The sequence below is a fragment of the Dothidotthia symphoricarpi genome, assembly GCF_010015815.1.
Source record: "Dothidotthia symphoricarpi CBS 119687 unplaced genomic scaffold P153scaffold_7, whole genome shotgun sequence".
In the NCBI taxonomy this organism is placed as follows: Eukaryota; Fungi; Ascomycota; class Dothideomycetes; order Pleosporales; family Dothidotthiaceae; genus Dothidotthia; species Dothidotthia symphoricarpi.
The window spans coordinates 837,226-855,458 of NW_022985014.1; the positions used below are offsets into that span (position 1 = coordinate 837,226).

An 18,233-nucleotide genomic window follows, 5' to 3' on the forward strand; every position below is an offset into this window, starting at 1 on the left:
TATCGCGGCCGTCCCACCACACCAAAAAAACGTACCTGCCGACTAGGCTGGCTCAGTATGACATCATGACTGGAGTCTAGCGGGGAACTTAATTCCACACGCGCGCGGGCGCGCGTGCACGTGCGTGGTTTGCGTTCAGCCCTCCCCCCTCCCAGCCTTCTTTTACGTCTTGATTGGGATGGAGGCGTTTATTGGATGGGATTGGGATGGGAAGCAAAACAGGGAATGGGAGGAGAAAGGAGTTGTGGCGGGTGTGTAGGATGTGTTTGGGAAGAAGCGAATCTAGAGATGTTGGTGATGATATGTGACGCGAGATTGTTTGTCTTTCCTTCTTCTCCCAGATGCGCAATCTCAATGATACAGGTTTATGTGTTCACTATGAATACCATAGCTAGGCTGCGTACATGCGTACTCGCGACCCAACTTACGAAGTAGAAGTTCCACCGCTTCTCCTGCTGCCATCCCCTTTCCCACCTCCACTTCCACCGGCCTTCTTATGTCTCGGACCGTTACTATTCCTCATCTCACTCCGGTCCTCAAGTTTCCCCTCATTGCCTTTGTTTCTCTTCTCGTATCTCCTGATAATTTGCTCTGTCTCGGCAACAGCATCGCTTCCCACCCTCCATGTCCTCAACACAACTCCCCGATCTGCCATGATCTCCTCTGCTCTTGCCCACCTCTGCCGCCACATCAGCTCCCTTTTATTGACGTACTGTCCCTCTGTCCCATTCAGCCCCAATGTTGTGCTTGTACTCGTGCGATTGAGCTTTTGCTGCGCAGATGATGTGGAGAAGGGCTGTTGAGTTTGCGACGACGTGAGATGTGGGCGTGAGGGCGCATACTGCCATGCTGAAGAAGCTTTGTTGCCGACGGCTGCGACAACACCGCGTCGAGGCGGGGGCGGGGGTGGAGCTTTCTTGGACATTCCAGTGTTTGCCGCAGGTGGCGCATTTGTAGCCTGCTCTTGGGAGGATAGAGATGGGAGATTGCTGTATACAGACCAAAGTTTGTCTCGCGCCATGCCCGCGTAAGTTGATTGAGAATCGGATTCGGATTGAGATTGCGTGCTAAAATCTGGTTTCGGTGCTACAGACGGTTTCGAGGGAGCGGCGGTTTGTTGTATGAGGGGGCTCGACTGCTTGATTGTGGTGGAGGGTCTTCGGGGCTTGGGCGGTCGGGGTGCTTTTGAGGTAGAAGAAGCAGATGCTGGAGTAAGAGTTATCAAGTCGCCAGAATCACTTCGTAGAGTTTCAGGCTTTTTGGGTCGCGGCGGAGCTGATCTCATGCTTGCATCCGAAGCCATTGATATTCGGTGTTTCTCGGTCTCGAAATCCGTGTCCGTGTATACGCGCCGTATCGTGGGTCGCATGACAGGTTCTTCGTCCGGAGAGAGGTCTATCAGATTTGGCATAGAAGTCTGTGGAGTGCGTTGAGATGATATCTGGGAAGTTGGCTTGTGGTTTGGTAAATTCGGCCTGAGATCAGGATGATCTCTGTCAACCTGTGGAAACATGGACTTCGATCGCCTCAAGTTGTCTTCTTCCAAATCCTGCAATGATGCCGTAATTGCCGCCTTAAGCTCTGGGTCATCATCGTCGCCACGCGATGCTTGGGCTCTGCGCGATGCAGCCACACCACCACCTGTGTCATATTGGGAGGATGACGAAGATCTGTCTCCAGACATGGGCGCAACGGAAGGGTCGAAGAATCCGCCGCTGTCTGCCGTCGTGACATCACGGATGAAAACTGCGACAACCCGACCTGGGTTCTCGAGAACAAAGTCAGTATAAACCTCTAGATCCGCCTCGCCGCTGTCTCCGATCAGGATAAAGCTCCTTTCTGGGAAGTCTCTTGCAATCTTGTCCAATGTGACCTTCTTTCGCTCCGCAACAGGCTCAAAGATACCCTGCATCATGCCACTGTACTGTTTCAGATGAAACGAGCCCGGTGGTAGTCCGGCCAGCGCAAAGTACTTGGATATGACAGGGAACAATTGCCAGGGCGAGTTTGATACATAGTGAAACTTGACTCCCATCTTGGCCATGTCGTTGTACCACTCCTTGACGCCGTCAATGGTAAGATCGCCGAGTTCGCGGATGAATGCATTGCGGAAGATCTCTCGGGCACCGCTGCTGATGGCAGAGTGCTTGATGGTGTCGTCAATGTCGCTGATGACACTGATGCCTTCCGACTCTGTCACAAGGACCTCCTCTGTCGCCGATAGCTGCTCGGAAGCCAGGATTCGCACATGCGTGGGCACAAAGTCCAGAGCAGCAGAAACGCTGAAATGGCCTGCAGCATTTGTGTACACAGTCCTCTGCTTTGAAATCTTGTCGTTGTAGAAGAAGACGCTGATGGGTGCGTTGGCCATAGGGACAGCCAGGAAGTGTCGTAGCCTAGCCATCAAGCGGGCATTCGCCTCTGCAAGTTCAGCGGCATTCATGTCGGCTGGCTGGTTCCAGGACGCTCTCTTCTTCAGAGGAGTGATGTTGGCTTCGTCCCTGAGTGAGCTGTTGGAGTGCATGTGTGAGAGAGTCCCCTGGGTGCGCACGCTGTTGCTGCTCTCTGTTCGGTACAACAATGTGTCGTCTTCCTCGCCTCGACCGGGCCTCTCGCTGTAGGCACCCCGTGCGGCTGCTTCTGCTTCTTTCTGGCCCTTGCGTAGGATGGCTTCTGCTTCCTTGGCCTGCAGCTCAGCATCGCGTTGGGCTTGGCGCATTTCAGCGCGTTCACGAAGACCTCCGTGGCCAGGACTCGGGTCACGGCTACTCCCTGCAGAATTGGATGCAGACGCGGCCGCGGGGGGCGCTGATATGCCTACGAGCTGGCGGGCGAGGCCAATGAAAAGGCGCTGCTTCCTGGACATGTTGCCCTTGTGCGGCGAGTAAATCCAGCCGCGGACGTCGACGTCGACGACGGCATTGTCGTCTTCGTAGTTGTTCCACTGCTGCTTCCAGAACTCGGCGTCGCCAGCACCGGCCGTGTCGCGTACGTCACGACCCTCGCCCTCGGCTTCCTGTATGGTGCCCGGCTGTGCCTCGGGCTTCCTCTTGATGTGTCGGCGGGCATAGCTGGGAAACAGGATCATGTCCTCCTCGCCACTCCGCACAATCGCCGCGTCCGGGAAGGAGCCAGGGGTGTCGTCCTCATAGTCGTACGTGGCTTCTCTGCCGCTGAAGTTGGGCGCGTACTGCTGCTGGTACGTCTGGCGGAGTTCGTTAGCCGCCTTGAAGTAGCCGGCGAGCTTCCTCCGCCGCGAGCCCCCCTCCCGCTCCGAATAGCCGTCTTGGGAGCCCATTGTTCGCTGGCTCGGCGCGCTGCTGCCGGGCTCGTTGACTAGGTTCTTCCGCCGGCGCCGGGCCTCATGTTCGAGATGGTTGCTGCCAAGGAGTCGTCGGGACTGGCCGCGCAGTCGCTGCAGGATGCTCGGCGTGCCCTTGAGCTTGGTGGCCTGGCGATGGAGGATGTACTTGTAGATGCGCGACTGGGCGCGGTGCTTCAGCGACGGTACCGTCGTGTGGCGGAACTCGGAGAGGCGGGCGCGGGCGCGTGCTCGGGTCTGGGGAAAGAGGAAGCGCAGGAGAGAGTCGTAGCCGTGGGCGGACTTGCGGCGGAAGGGCAGCTTGGGCATCCAGTCACGCAGACAGCTGCCTGCCCGAGTCAGAAGGTGACGTGGATGGTAGGCGTGTCGGGGAGCGATTCTGACATTTTGGCCAGGTGTGAAGCTTGCATCTGGCCCTCACACGTCATCCGTGGATCAGCGTGCAGCGTGCAGCGTGCATGGGCCATGGGGCATGGCGGTCTGTCAGTCTGTCAGTCTGTCGGTCTGGGGTCCAGGCACCTGTCATCTGTTCTGCATGGACACGAGAACTTTATTGTATCTTTCTAGGCAAAGCAGTCGTTCCAAGAAGAACGTCGTCACATGACCATGCTGACTATCTCTGGCACGTCCTTCTTCAGCACCGCCAACACCTCTCCCCACACTCTCACCCCGAAGGCCTTCATCTCAGAACCTGCAACACTCGGCGCGATGGGTTGGATCTGATCATGCTGCCAAAACCGTCCATGCACACTCTCGCCCTGCGTCGTCCCGCTCAAAATCATGTTCGCCCCCTGAGATGGGGTCCGCATGAACAAGAAAATGAAAAAGGAAAACAGTACATGCAGGCCTGGGAAGAAGTGGTCGCGCCCAAGATTTGTATTCACCAACCCGGGACAGATGGACGTAACGATCACGTCGCCAGAAGACACCTCGTCCGCAAGCTTGTTCGCCACGTACATGAGAAAGACCTTGCTGAAGCCGTACTGACGGCTTTCCTTGAAATTTTCACTTTTGTTGTAATAGTCGAGGATGCTTGGTTCCTGGCGCACCTCTGATGGGACAACGGCATTCTGATGGAGCCCAGAATTGACAAACTCGAGAACAGGAATCTTGCCAGCAGGCTGTTTCGATATCCTCAGCTTCGGTAGCAGCAAGACGGCGAGAAGTGTGGTTGACAGTGTGTTGACTTGGAGGTCTTCCTCCCAGCCATAGCCTGACTGAGCGTACGCCACCCGTTGTATACCAGCGTTGAGCACGGCAATGTCGAGGTGGTCGAGTCCATTTGCACGCTCCGCAAAGGCGATGACACTGTCGTAGGACATCATGTCGAGTTCCCAGACTTCGAACTGATCTTTCGTACCCAGGCGATGCTCCAAGGCAGCTTTGGTCACTTCGCCCTTCTTCAGGTCTCGTGCCGCAATGATAACTTTCGCCGCGCCCAGCGCCGCAAACTTAAAGGCTGCTTCTTTCCCGATGCCTGAGGTGGCGCCTGTGACAATGATGCACCTGCCTGAGTAGTCTTCTGTGACAGGTTGCGGCGGAGTGATCCATTTGTTCTTGAAGATGCGAGCTAGTGCAGCCATAGCTCGATATGAGCTTTGCTGTTGAGGGGGGCTGGACAATTAGGTATCGTGACGTGAGAAGGGTACGTATGTGAGAGACGGATGAATGCTGCGGCGGAAGCACGGCCCTGATTCGTCCATTACAAACCTGGGACATGTGGAACGGTTAGTTGTCTACAGGCAGGTACTGCGAATTGTCGAGTGTCTTCACACGCCATATGGGTGGTTTGACTGGGCGACCAGCAGATAGCAACCATAGCATTCTCTCAGGTGAGCGATGGCGGGGAGAATGGACTTGCCAAAGGAGCGGAATACCTACCATGACCGGGTGACTAAGGCCGCCTTGGCACACGTCTGATGTTGGAGCACATCCGCAACCTCTCACAAAGTAAAAGTAAAGGCACGAGGCCGCGTTCACGGCTCGCCATGCTGACATCACTTCGACTCGCCTCCCCCATCCGCCAATAATCCCCCCGCATCCCTCGTGCACTGCGCCGAACGCGCCTAAATCATGTCCTTCAACCCCAACCAGCCCCACGGCGGCCCCGCAGGAGCACCCCCGAATATGGCTCAGAACTTCAACGCCATGCTGCAGCGCTCCATGCAGGAACCAGGGCAGCTGGAACTCCCCTCCGAAGCCCCCGGGCGGCCCTCGTCAGCCATTGGTAAGGACAGCGCCTGTTCGGTGCGCAGTCGATGGCGAAATGCTGACGCGCCTGCGCAGGCTATGGAGAAGTGTACAGCGCCACACCACCACCGCCGTCCGGCCCAAATGTGCTCGGTGGAGCAAGGGCGCCGTCGTCGCAACAGATTCTCCCCTTTGACCTTCCCCCGCAAGCGTTCCTGACCTCGGCGATGCTCCTGGACATGGTCGACAGTACGGGCACTCCCTGCATGTACATGTGACAAGGCACACAGGATTGACACCGCAACAGAGAAGGTCGACGTCCTGCTTCGCGACGAGAAAGAGTACATTGGCATACTCCGGTCCTACGACCAATTCGGTACGCCTCTATACCTCGCCAACATAAGCACAAGCACTGACACTCCTCCAGCCAACCTCGTCCTCACAGAATGCTACGAGCGGATAGCAGCCCGCAACCCCGACGCAACACCGTCCTCCGACTCGACCGTCCCTAGGTGGCTGATACACGACGTCAAGCTCCCGGGCATCATGACAATACGCGGCGAGAACGTAACCATCTGCGCAACCGTCGACCTCGACCGAGAAGACACACCCAAGGGCGCAAAGTTCGCGTCCATGGAGGAAGTAAGAGCGCTAGCATCAGCTCAAAAGGCGGACAAGAAAGAGGTCGATTCGCGAAAAGCAAAGGCGCTCAGAAAGGCGGGCATCGAGCCTGGGTTTGGCATGCAAGGGTGATGAGCCAACAGCAAAAGAATACCTAGTACGATGTTATGAAATACCAAAAAAAACTGTGATTGGCATGTTTATCGTCTAGTCTAGGGAGGCTTGGATAGCTATGTGGCTTGTCATGATCACAATTGATACCAGGACGCTGATGTCCATGTGCAATAAAACAGCGTCTCCTCCTGGGAATTCATTTCAATATACTGGTGATTAGACAGATGCTTCTGACCGTGCATTTAGGTGCGATACAGTGTGTGAGTAGATGCGTGGAGTCGAATATGCGGGTCCATGTATATATCCTGCAGCGGGCACAAGTCCGCAGTGAGCCAAGTCATCGGACGGTCCACCGTGGAAAGGTACGCGAGTGGGTTCGATCAGCGCTTAGCTCGTATGCGCTGGAAGTATAGACCCGATGCATAGTATATAAGGCTGGCTATGGGGCCTCTTCATCATCTTTTGACTGCTCTTCTTTTGACCTGGCGGCGGAGGAAGGCGCATCTCTATTACAACGTTGTTTTTGCTTTTTCAATCTGGCCTCCCCATGGTGAACGACTCTCTTGACTGCCAGATCTAGACATACTACTTATCAGGTACAAAAGGCGAACCGCTTCTGCGTTACTCAAGACAGCCTACTTGTCCCCATAGAACAGTCTTGGTTTTTTCTTTGACACAGCGGGTGTTACCAACAGGGGTAAAGGTAAACTCCTTCAGCCATCGCCCTGCGCAAGTGTCAGTTGTTCGATGGAAGAGGAGACACACCAAACGATCGAGCTGCTCAGCGATAGCTTGCCCATCTGCCTGGACACCACACTGAGAACGCTGGCAATTCGCGATTTCCCCGCAAAGTCTTAACGCGCAGAGTAGGGAGCACGCACAAGAGCATGGTGCATGCAAATCGGTAAAGGAGGTACGTATACTCTCCTTGAAGGTATGTCAAGAATACTGTGGTGATCGTATGCCTCGTGCGACTGGGATGGGCCAAGTGCTAGGTGCTAGGGTGCCAGACTTTGAAGGCAGCAAGTGCGACCTCCTCACTTCGAAGTCGCGTCATTGCTTAACCCTCCGTTCTTGTCATTAACCCATGTCCTCTTCCACCCTCGACCTGCGTTAAGATGGCTTAGGAATCCCCAAGTGCGGCATGCAAACGCGGGTGTGGCGGACTGCCATGCGTTCCCTGCAGGCTGCTAACAGTAGGCCTTTTCACCGCTCATTCAGCTCGCGTCGGAAGAAGAAGCCAGTCCCACACCCCCTGTATCTCTCCTCTAGGAGACTTCCATCTTAGGCAAACGAGTTGCCTCAGCTTGTCGTATCAGGTCAACATCTTTACGATGGGCGATTGCTGACACACCAGATAAAGGGACGGCCCGGACGACACGCCCGCACTCCGATGAACGCGTCCCTTCTCGAAGCAACGATCGGCGTTGGATAAAGACATAACCTGGGATCACGCATCCAAAGCGCTAGAAAGACGATACAACATCCTGCACGGGTGTAGACGCGGGACGTCCCTATGCAGACGCGTACATTGATCTTCCTGCAGGGACCCTTGCTACTAGACAACGGTGTAGAAAGCGACATGCCAAAAATGATGAGAGTGGTTATTCTTGCAAATAAACTGGCCTGCGGTTTTGGGAGTAATTCACAAGCGTCTGTGCTCGAGAACAGGTTGGACGCACAATACCGTACCGATTTAAAAGAAAAATACACATCCGAACTACCAATAGACGGCACCGAAAGACTCTGAACAGTAAAAGAGGTTGGAAGAGAGTTTGAATTGAGAAACGAAGATTTACGAAAAGTGGGTATAGATGCCCTGGAAAACGTCTCGGTCAAATACCAATTACTCACATAGCTGCAGTTCACATCTCTCTGCGAAACAGAGTGCGCACTTTCTAGTTCGCCTGGCTCTCGCCCTTCTAGCATGCGTTGTCCGCCTTTATCCCTGATGCCGCTTCTCCTGCTTATTTGTAATTTGGAAACGGCCAGTGCCCAGCATCAACGCCCTTTCCACGTTGTACAGATTGTCACTAGGCAGCGTACTCCATACCCATGCGTTGTATCATGCATAACATCTAGGGTATGAGCCTCCGATGCCAGTATTGACCAAAATTTCCTCATCTTGCCGTTGAAGGTGGTGATGTGGATACCAGATTCTTTCTCTCAGCTCCTCCATGTGTTGTCTAGACATCCCGTATGGGATCGTACGGCCGGGTCTCGCTTGGCGAATATTCCGATCGCTGAGGGCTTGGTGATTGCTGTAGGCCGTTGTCGGAATTGGTCTGCACTTTTATGTGCGGTCCTGAACCTGCAACGCTCATACCGGACAACATGCTTCCCTCGGCTAGGCAACACTATATCAGCTAACTACACATATAGTATGCCTATGCGTCTTGTTTGCCTGGACGCATCTACAAGAGCGGGTGAACGCGCACGTACCGTATTTCCGTTGAATGTCCCGCAAGAGCTGGGAGACCCGCCACTTCAAGATTATCATCTCCACTGCAGGAATGCCTTCTGCGCGCAATCGATCATTTATTCGCTCCAACATTTGTTCTTTCTCGTTCGCGGGGATCAGGATCCATCTCGTCCAGTCTGGGTGCGCTTCCGAGAGCTGCTTGGCTTCGTCCTTTGTGATGAACTCGTCCTCGTTAGCCTCGCACAAAGCCCTCTATGAGGCACTTTGACTTACATAGAACCGGTCCCATTGCTCTCTGCTGTGTCCCGCAGCTGTGCGAGCCTCGTGGACGGTCGCATTTATCCGGATACTCATCTTCTAGGGGAGTATGAGAACAACAACGACGGTCGAGGGAAGTCCACTAGGCTTTGGGACTGCGAGAAGCAAGAGAACCAGGAGGTTATAGGGCTCAACAACTTCTCTTCGAGTTCCGTCTGGCCTTGGCGGAAATTTGTTTTGCAGAAGCTGATGTGAGGGACACTCCTCGCAGTGCTCGGGCCAGAAGGAGTCGGAATCGGCGGTGGCTGAAATGCTTGTGCGTCATACCCGTATCAGGATCATGGTAGGGCGACATGAGGCAAGAAGGGCAACTTTACCCCTATATTGATTTTGCATTGTTACTTATGCGGGACGTTGCTCCTCATGTCTTATTCTCCTGCTGTTGAGCCTACGCAAGCCTACCGAATCCACTATCGAATTCGATTCCTATGCTGTGCCACCAGTTCGACCTCCACAGCCCGGGCATTCGGTAGTTGCCCGTCATCAATGTTCTTCTCTATTCCGGGCAGCAACCGGCGTTGCTCTCTAGACAAGCATCCGCGGAAGTATCGACACGCGTAGCACAAATCCAATGCGAATGCGGGCGATCATCCTCAGACAGTTCGACAACCGACATAAGCGCGGACTACCCATCATCACGGCAGCCAATGCCAAACCATCCCCCAGAAATCAATGCAACGAGTGGCATGGCCTCTTCGCTAACTTTTTCCCAAGCCCAAAGCGGGAGCTACGCAGCCCCCATTCGGGCCGCTGCTGGTCGATCTGCCGCCTAACCAGGATCTTCATTCCGAAGGTACGAGGTCCCCTTGCGCCCACACTCGGCCCGACCCTTCACCACGCTGGCCGCTGGCTCGTTGTTTAAAGCGTTTCTATGAGTATTGAGTTGTCAAAACCAAACCCCCGCGAGTATCTAGGTAGGAAGAAGCAAGAGTAGACGAACTGCAGGTGGGGGTGCACAGTTCACATTTGTTTTTGCCCCTTCTCATCTAATTGTTTCACTCCCTTGTCACCACTCCTACGATCGTGATATTGAGAGAATTCTTTTCCAAAACCACGTGTTTCTTACTTGGACTTGCACCACAACCCAGTGAATCCACGAATGTCAAAAAACGCACGGTACTCCTTTGCGGCAGAGTCGACGGCGATACCTCGGTAACACTTGTAGTGTGTTGTTCGTGCGGCGTAAACCCTGGCGTAACTCCTTCTAATCTCGCTCCTATCCTTCCGCCACCACTTGTTATGCTATTGGACACATGTTTCACGGAAGTTTGGCCTACGCTACAGAGGTCATAAACTTTAGACCACGCCACGATCCTGCAGTAACACGCGCACCTTTCTTCCGCGCTTATGCCACATGGCCGACCAGCGACGCAGATCTGTGCGCTGTGCATTGTTGCACGGAGCCAGCCAGCCAACTCGACTGCGCCCAGCAGCAAGATGCGGTTGCACGACATTGTAAATTCGCCATGTCTGCACTGCATCGCATCGCGCTGCTTCTATCTGCATCATCGTGCATGCATATCGCCGTGCGGGTATGGGTCCCGTCAACCTATCGCTTCTCGAACCGCCTTCCATCTATTCCTTCTTCTTCTTCTGCCTCCCATCATTGGAGCGGCTGATTAATCACATCCCCCTGCCAATGGATAGTCACCTACCTGATTGAACGCGCAAACTGTGCTATCGACGGCTGACACGTTCGTCTCCCCGGCCCTTGAATCCATCGCACGATCACTTTACGGACTCTACTCCGCTAGGTAAGCATAAATCGAACACGTATGGACTCGGCATCGTGGAAGGAGTCGAGAAAAAGAGATCTTCGATAGAAGCCACACTCAATGATCGACACTGTTGGTGCAACATCTGTTCGTCGGCATGGAGTGACACGTGTTGTTTGGTTTTGTCGCAGAAGGAAGATTCCTGCAAAGGTCAAGTCTCAAATTCTCCTGCAGCGCGTATCAAACTCTATGGCGTGGTGGTACTGCTTGTTCTATTTTCTTCCACCTGTCCTTCTACTCCCTAGGTAGCGTCGTTCTTGGCATCTCAGTCGTGTGCATCTTGTACACGTTTTGTAGCAAAAGAAACGTCGAGGGTCACTGTGTTCTTCTACATGGTTGGTCTATCGAGCCTTGTTAATGACGTGGAAAGATCGTCTAGTCCTGTTCAACCTGCTGGAATCTTGTGCTGGGAATTGGTTGAGGGCACATGGGTTGTCTGTCTCGATGAAAAGAGATAGTCTAGCAAGGCTGCCTTTTATTACCTCTACTGTATCTTCTTATAGGTGTTGATTAACAAGCAGTGAAGTTAGTTAAGCATAAAGACTGAACTTGTAGGTTACGACTGGCGATAAGTTCAATTATCTCATTCGCTCTAGCTTACAACGAGAGCTCTGATGATACAGTGGATCGTTTTATCAAATCATGCCTAATACTATTTTCAAGGCTCGAACAGCTTCCTATACTTTTATCTCACTCGAGCTGTTCTGTGCGACTATGAGCCGCCTCATCGCCGAGGACTCTCTCAACATTCGTATCATTTGAGAGTCTCACTCTCCCGCGATCTCCAGCGACAAACCAGACGTTCTCGCTGAAAAGCGAGTTCATTTCCTCAAGCGGCCGACGCGCCGTCTCAGGTAACGTCGCCCAGAAGAAAAGAGCATTAGTAAAGTTGCAGATGACGAATGTCAAAAAGAAACGCCAGCCGACGCTGGCCATGGTGATGGGCGTCGGCTGGCTGACAAAAGTATTGAACGCGAACGGCACCATGCCACAGTTGGAGATACCCTTGGACCGCGTCTTTGTGTCGAAGACTTCTGCTGGGGTGCTCCATGATAGAAGTCTGCATGTGAAACTGAAAGGGTAGAGCCAGTTCATGCAAATGGAAGTCCACGTTCCGACGCGACGGTATGGCGGTGGGAAACAGCGCAATCGCAATGACAACGACGATCCAGCAGATGCCCTTGAACATGTTGCCGATTATCAAAGGCCATCGCCGCCCGATCCGGTCGATCAGTGCGACGGTGCACGCCTGCGCCAGAACAGAGAGCATGTTGCTGATGCCCTGGTATATCAATGCGTCGCCGGTGCCGGTATTAAGCACACGGTAGATTTCTGCCGTGTAGGACTGTATGGTGGATACACCCGTCATCTGCACCGACGCCTAGATGGCTGTCACTAGGAAAAGACGCCGGAAACTGCTCTTGTCTGTGAATAGGTCCTTATATCCTTTTGCAGTTTGCTCGTGCTCAGTGGAGATAGCCTGTTCGATTTGACTGTACTCTTCTTGTACCCAGGCGTCATTTACGCTGCCGTTGGAAATGAGTCTGGCTGGTTTCTTCAACCCTTCATCTTTTTGGCCGTGGTCGATGAGCCATCATGGAGACTTTGGAAAGAGGCGTATCATTGATGCGAGGATACCGGCGGGGATGAGTTGAATCTTCAGTGGTATCCTCCGTTGGTTCTCCAGTGGAATCCTCCATTGGTTGTTGTCGGTTCCCGAGAGCCCGACGTTGGCGCCATGCGTGAGCCATGCTGTAGATGAGTTCAACACATCACAATTACACTTGTGGTCTGAGAACTCAGTTGCTGTGACCGCCTACATGCCCAACATCAACTGTCGTAAGCCTGTGACACGACCTCGGATTGAGGAACGCGCAATTTCGGTCTGACAGAGCGGGATAATCATAACCAGGTAGCCGACACCGAATCCGACAATGGCACGACCAGAGTACAAGAATGAGATGTTTTGGGTCACTGCTTGAAACAGACCGCCAAGGATGAAAGTAACGGCGCCGACAATGATGGCAAGTCTGCGGCCGAGCCAATCTGCACTCGGGCCGGCCAGTAAAGCCCCGAACAAGCCACCGCCGGTGAATAGAGGAACAACCACGCCCCTGAGGAGAGGATGAGTATACTGATACGTACCAAGCATGTGTGAATTTTTGTCGAACTCACACTTGGTTAGGATTAGGCTTGTTGAAGTAGCTCGTGAAGAAGGGTGACGCAACGCTGCCGCCGATGAAGCCAAAGTTGTAACTACATGTCATGGATCAGCTATGTGTTTACGTCTTTCTCATCACGAATCAGTGCAACCTACCCACAGGTAAAGGATTCAAGAGATGAAAAAATACTGACCAGGAGTCAGAAGAGGGCCAATTCGACTTTGCTTGGCTCAACCGAGACATTCTTGACGCCCGAGAACACGGTCTTCGTCTGGTCCTCCTATGGTTGGATACCTTCAAGAGTGGTGGGTGTGCTCTATCTCCTCCTCTCAGCATGGGTATCTATCTGACAACAGCAGGAAAATACACTTACGCCCCTCGGTGGGTAAGGACCGCGCGAAAAAGTTCGTTCGAACCCTACCGCAAAGAAGTCAACAGATGGAATCGATTTCCAAGAGCTCATGGTTACGAATGAATCTTCTGCGACAAGCCCACGCATTGGTCTCTGGGCTTACGAAACCACCTTGGTTGACATTTTCGCTTCTTTTCAGGACATGAGTTTATCCTTGAGACAGAGTCAGGTGGCTAGGCCAACCATCGATCACCAAGTCGACTGCATTGCGGGTCGTGTACAGGGCTGGCATGATTCACTACTCCCATATATGATCAAGAATGACGAAAACCTCGACATGTAGAAGATAAAGGGCCATGGCGGGACTATTGTTGCTCTGTACCTAAGATGTTATCACTATTCCACTTTACTCTATTTTCAATATCCCGAGCCTGATTACTAGGCGACTCATAAGACCATCGCGTATGCAGACAGATGTAAGCTTCATAAGCTGGCCTTCAGTCGCCTGTTGCATACAGCTCGGACTCAGAGACTGCCATGTGGTATATTTGACGGTTGCGCACAAGACCATTGTCTTGTCGTCAATACTACTACATCTACTACTGTTCGGGAACAACAGAGAAGTAAAGACTGCTCGGACACAGCTGACCCGCAACTTTGAGGGTTTGATGGACTTGTCGAAATTCTGGTCTTGCGTGGATCAAATGGAAGAACGGCTGTTCATCTTCCAGAAAGAATGCCTCCGCTGATCAGTAACCAAACCATATGCCATGGACAGATGAATAGTATGATTCTTCTTGGAATACGAGACTTCTTCTAGGCCATCGGTTTCTCCTAGGATTCAACTGTTCCGCTTGAGCGAAGGATGGTGCTAGAAAAGGTTCTGGATGGGTTGCGGACTTAAGCCAGTAGTAGAAAAATGCCAATAAGCTCAACGGCCTCATAGCATATTACAAGAGAAAATCCTTATCATTGTAACGTCCGTCACTTGTCTACTTCTTCTCGGACCAACGCGACGCGAAGTACGCACAAAAGCTCACCCATAACATAACTACCAATCTCAAAGACTGGCCTGAGCCAAAGAATAACGCTACGTATCCTATCTACGAGTACCGTCCTCGCATGACAACCGTAGCGCATATCAAAACGACAGGGACGTACATCATGACCTTCGAAGTGTGCGGTACGAGCGATTGCGGCTGTCTGGCTTATTACAAGGTGGCCTCATCACCGCTCGACTTCGACGCTGTGGAGGGAACAGAGATCATCGCCAACACCGGAGGAAACCCGTTATTCTGATAAATAGTGCGCAATGGCGCTGTATACATCAATGATAACTCAGCCACACCAGGTAGATAGAGGCGATTTGACACAGCCCAGGACAGTGCTCATTCGCGCATACTGGAGGTTATCGATGTTCAAGGCAAGAAGAAATCGATGCTGGCGAGTGGAGGGAGGACATATGACGGCAGGTGCTGATAACTACGTGTCAGTTGTAGTGATAGAAGTTCTCTACTAGTCTTCCGTGACTCCATCACATGTGCATATGCGGAAACCTGCTAAGGAATGGCAAGAGGATATACTCTTGTGTTGAGTTAATGGAGTTAAGAATTTTATCTTCTACTTTGAAGAAAGAACACGTCCTTGCCATTTTCTCTTAATCACAGGGATAAAATGAAAGAAAAAGCAAACAATAGCGGGTATTTATCGAGTCATGATAGTACACTGCTCCCAACCTATCAAGGAGGGGGTTCAGTTTAGACGAAAGCTTTGACTACAATTAGTATCGAAATGATAGGTTTTGTCGGTAGGCGCTATCACATTAGTGCAGCACCATGTGGGGAGTGTATTTAGGTAGTGGCACCACGGTCATTGCAGACATGTGGGAGAACTATCAGACTGTCACGTATTCAGGGGGATATTTGGTATGTAAACATTAATCCGCAAAGGACTATCTGGTGAATATGAGTATTCTACGTTACAAGTTGGGTAGACATTGGATGGGCAAGTACCATAAGCACTTCTCTACTAAGCACCAGCATATGTCTACGATGATCGCATGACGCTCTACGAGATGTCCGTTCGCCCTGATCAGATTCCTGACGCTCTGTCCATACCCAATACCTCGCCCCTTTCACTACTTTACTGAATCGCGCTCCACCACACTATCTTGAGGTGTTTTCTTTGCAGTTGCGTAATCGCGCTGTAGCGTGATCACCATCGCTTATCGCCGAAAGAACTACATTGCAGGAAAGTCGCAGGGACGTCATAAGTGAGTGATCTCCATAATGATACGCCCTTCTCCACTTCACACACTAACCTCTACTTCGGCAGGGTCGATGGTCGACAACTTGATTCGTGAGTGTCCCGAAAGGTACTCACAACAAGCGAACAGCTCGTACTTAAAGTGTATCAATTAGCGTATGTCGCTTGACGTCAGCGCCTGGATCCAGCCTCTACCTATCAAAACTATAAAGAAGTCCAGCGAGCCAAGAAGCACTCTAGCCTCACTCATATCATGCACTCTCTTTGGTGAGATGTTCTGATTCTGTAGCTTTCTTTGATCATCTTATATCAGTCTACAACACTATAGGTGTTTCGTGGTACTGACCACATTCTAAAGCACTTCCCGTGTTATGGTAAGCGTCGCTTGACGCTTGCGGCAGCCGCAGTCTACTTTCACTAGGACAACAACCAGTCTAACTACCGCTTGTACCCACATGGGAGAAAACAGTACCCTCTTGTGTTCTAGATAGGTCGATCATCTTTGAGTCTATGGCCAATACCATACATAGGTATCATTGTCAGGGTTTTCTGATGCATTGGTATTTGTCATTGCCGCCTTATACGTTATTCGGATTCGATCTGCAGCAGACATGCACACTAATCTTGGGACTGGCTTCTAGCGGGAGAAGAGGTACGTCGATCACGTGGCAGATTACATATATATATAATGTCGTACTGTACCACCCAATATCTTGAAAAACATCAAAGCAATCTTCTCACAAACACACTACCTTTTACAATATGACTTGGGACGAGGACTACACTGCGGCAGGTCAGGGGCCACCCGCCCTCCGTATCGGCAGCACTTCAACTCAATTGAAGGCCGAAAGACGACACATGCCTATGCAAGGCGATTCGGTTAACCGCGACGAGATCGAAGACGGTAGTCGGGGCGATGTTATACTTTCCAGCAACTGTCTTAGGTCCACCCGTGACGACGATGGCAGAAATCTCAAATTCGCGGTTGAGAAATACGACGGCGACGATTGGAGTGGCTACAGACTCCGCGACGTTGAAACCCAGGAGTTGGTAACTGTTGATGGCGATTGGGTGCGCCTTCATCCCGAGGGCGACAAACCTGAGGAAGATACGATCATGATGTTCAAAGAGTATGTTCAAATTTTGCACCAATCTCTGAACTATGTTGACAGATTGAATAGGTTCGAAGAAGATTCTGGACGGACAGCATGGTTGATGTGGTTCAAGAGTCGAGGCTCCGTTGTCCATCTCAATGACACCGGATATCTGAACCTCAAAGATTCTGGCAGACATGCGTTGTTTAACTTTTATGACGGGAACGAGTCAACGTCGAGCAGCATAAAAGCAGATGTAGATGCGGGAGATTTTTCACGGTTTGAAATAAGATCTTGATGGGTACAACGAGAACGATGATGATAGTTAGGAGTAAATGAAGGTTCAATTACGCGATACGGGATTCAGACTTCTCTACGCGTCCAAGCAATTGGCAATTTTCCATATCGTTTTGCTCAACCGCAGTTCTTGTAGCGAAGATACTCTAGGTCACTCCTTGTACCGCATCGGGGATCACATCAACCCGATAGGCGGTCGGATAGATAAACACCTTGTCATAAGAGAGTGTACTTCGTAAGCTAAAAGTTCATGTCAACCATTCGTCAGTGTTACCTCTAGATTTGCGATTCGATTCGAACCACAGCGAAAAGACCCTTCTGTGGCAACTTCTGTGCGATCTTGGGTGTTGGGTTCGTCCTAGACCTTGCCTTAGTCTTGCTACCTGAGTGATACTTGACTCCAGCCCTGGTATTCATTATTGCTTTGGGCTTAGGGAAGATTTTGCGTTTGGTCTTCGGGAAAGTGGTGGCTCTGAACTAGAATAACTATTCTGCTAAGGAACGCGGACGACAAAGTACAGACAGGAAGCACAATGCTAGAAATCAAGTGGCTTTTGGTTCACTAACAGTCCAAATACCAGGTTGAGGTTGCATATGAAGGCAGTTTACCTGGATTTGAGATTTTGATGGTTGGCAAAGCCTAGAACCCCATCGTTACACGCCATTTAAGTCGACTTGAATTTCTCGCAGTCCTTTGAGGAAACCATGTACGAATGAATGCATCAACTGCCAATTCAGGAAACAAGGGCTTCTTGATTCGTGCCCTACTGTATAAGATGGTCTTCCGCATGAACGTAAACAGTGATTGTGGACAAGCTAAGCCAAAACTCTGACATCCGTATTTCTCTTGTCGGATCGATGTTATAACATGTCGGACCGAGATAAAAAGACCATATACCATGTATTTGCCTTTGACAAGACGGCGATTGGGCTATACTTCTGGTCTGCAAGGCGATGAAGTAGACTGGAATATTGGGCCCTGCAATGAAGAGAATAGTGTAGGCTTCTCGGCTGGAAGCGGAAAACTAGCCGAACTCTGCCAAGTGTAGTCAGCGACCGTGAAAAGTAACAGTAACGGCCGTAGGTGTCTAGCTGGGAAGCGGGGAAAAGACAAGCTCAACACATGTAGCAATGACAGGTAGCGGCAGTATCGTCTAACGGTAAACCAATAACATATTTCAGGATAGCTGCATGTCTTGGAATGGATCTAGGCGCTAACATATGTAGACAACCGTTTGTCAAACCAAAGTGATGTAACACAACATTTGTGAACAAGGTCGCCCAGTGAACATCCTAGAGTG

At 51.6% G+C, this 18,233-nt stretch overlaps 5 protein-coding genes across 5 annotated transcripts; 2 read left to right on the forward strand and 3 right to left on the reverse strand.

Moving 5' to 3' along the window:
* Positions 1 to 351: 351 nt before the first annotated feature.
* On the reverse strand, positions 352 to 4,905 carry P153DRAFT_355796 (uncharacterized protein; the record flags this gene model as incomplete). The annotated part of the gene is made up of 3 exons (XM_033666597.1): positions 352 to 376; positions 429 to 3,622; positions 3,937 to 4,905. 3 exons carry the CDS (start codon positions 4,903 to 4,905, stop codon positions 352 to 354), a joined length of 4,188 nt encoding a protein of 1,395 aa, XP_033525393.1.
* A 370-nt stretch (positions 4,906 to 5,275) lies between these two features.
* On the forward strand, positions 5,276 to 6,461 carry P153DRAFT_313228 (uncharacterized protein). The gene is made up of 4 exons (XM_033664872.1): positions 5,276 to 5,549; positions 5,609 to 5,761; positions 5,820 to 5,888; positions 5,940 to 6,461. Exons 1-4 carry the CDS (start codon positions 5,396 to 5,398, stop codon positions 6,263 to 6,265), a joined length of 702 nt encoding a protein of 233 aa, XP_033525394.1. The 5' UTR covers positions 5,276 to 5,395; the 3' UTR covers positions 6,266 to 6,461.
* A 1,972-nt stretch (positions 6,462 to 8,433) lies between these two features.
* P153DRAFT_287098 (uncharacterized protein) lies at positions 8,434 to 9,023 on the reverse strand (the record flags this gene model as incomplete). Its single annotated transcript, XM_033663506.1, has 3 exons — positions 8,434 to 8,594; positions 8,666 to 8,891; positions 8,943 to 9,023. 3 exons carry the CDS (start codon positions 9,021 to 9,023, stop codon positions 8,434 to 8,436), a joined length of 468 nt encoding a protein of 155 aa, XP_033525395.1.
* A 2,429-nt stretch (positions 9,024 to 11,452) lies between these two features.
* P153DRAFT_374814 (MFS general substrate transporter) lies at positions 11,453 to 13,459 on the reverse strand (the record flags this gene model as incomplete). The annotated part of the gene is made up of 8 exons (XM_033669540.1): positions 11,453 to 11,834; positions 11,887 to 12,094; positions 12,170 to 12,331; positions 12,401 to 12,456; positions 12,583 to 12,876; positions 12,938 to 13,018; positions 13,080 to 13,112; positions 13,440 to 13,459. 8 exons carry the CDS (start codon positions 13,457 to 13,459, stop codon positions 11,453 to 11,455), a joined length of 1,236 nt encoding a protein of 411 aa, XP_033525396.1.
* A 2,844-nt stretch (positions 13,460 to 16,303) lies between these two features.
* On the forward strand, positions 16,304 to 16,933 carry P153DRAFT_355800 (uncharacterized protein; the record flags this gene model as incomplete). The annotated part of the gene is made up of 2 exons (XM_033666598.1): positions 16,304 to 16,671; positions 16,723 to 16,933. 2 exons carry the CDS (start codon positions 16,304 to 16,306, stop codon positions 16,931 to 16,933), a joined length of 579 nt encoding a protein of 192 aa, XP_033525397.1.
* Between the last annotated feature and the right edge of the window lie 1,300 nt (positions 16,934 to 18,233).

What these genes read in the sequence shown, in the direction of transcription:
- P153DRAFT_313228 (XM_033664872.1), top strand. Translation starts at nt 5,396, where the DNA reads ATGTCCTTCAACCCCAACCAGCCCCACGGCGGCCCCGCAGGAGCACCC. An exon ending in GCGGCCCTCGTCAGCCATTG is followed by an intron (nt 5,550 to 5,608) that starts GTAAGGACAGCG and finishes GCGCCTGCGCAG; the next exon opens with GCTATGGAGAAGTGTACAGC. An exon ending in CCGGTCCTACGACCAATTCG is followed by an intron (nt 5,889 to 5,939) that starts GTACGCCTCTAT and finishes ACACTCCTCCAG; the next exon opens with CCAACCTCGTCCTCACAGAA.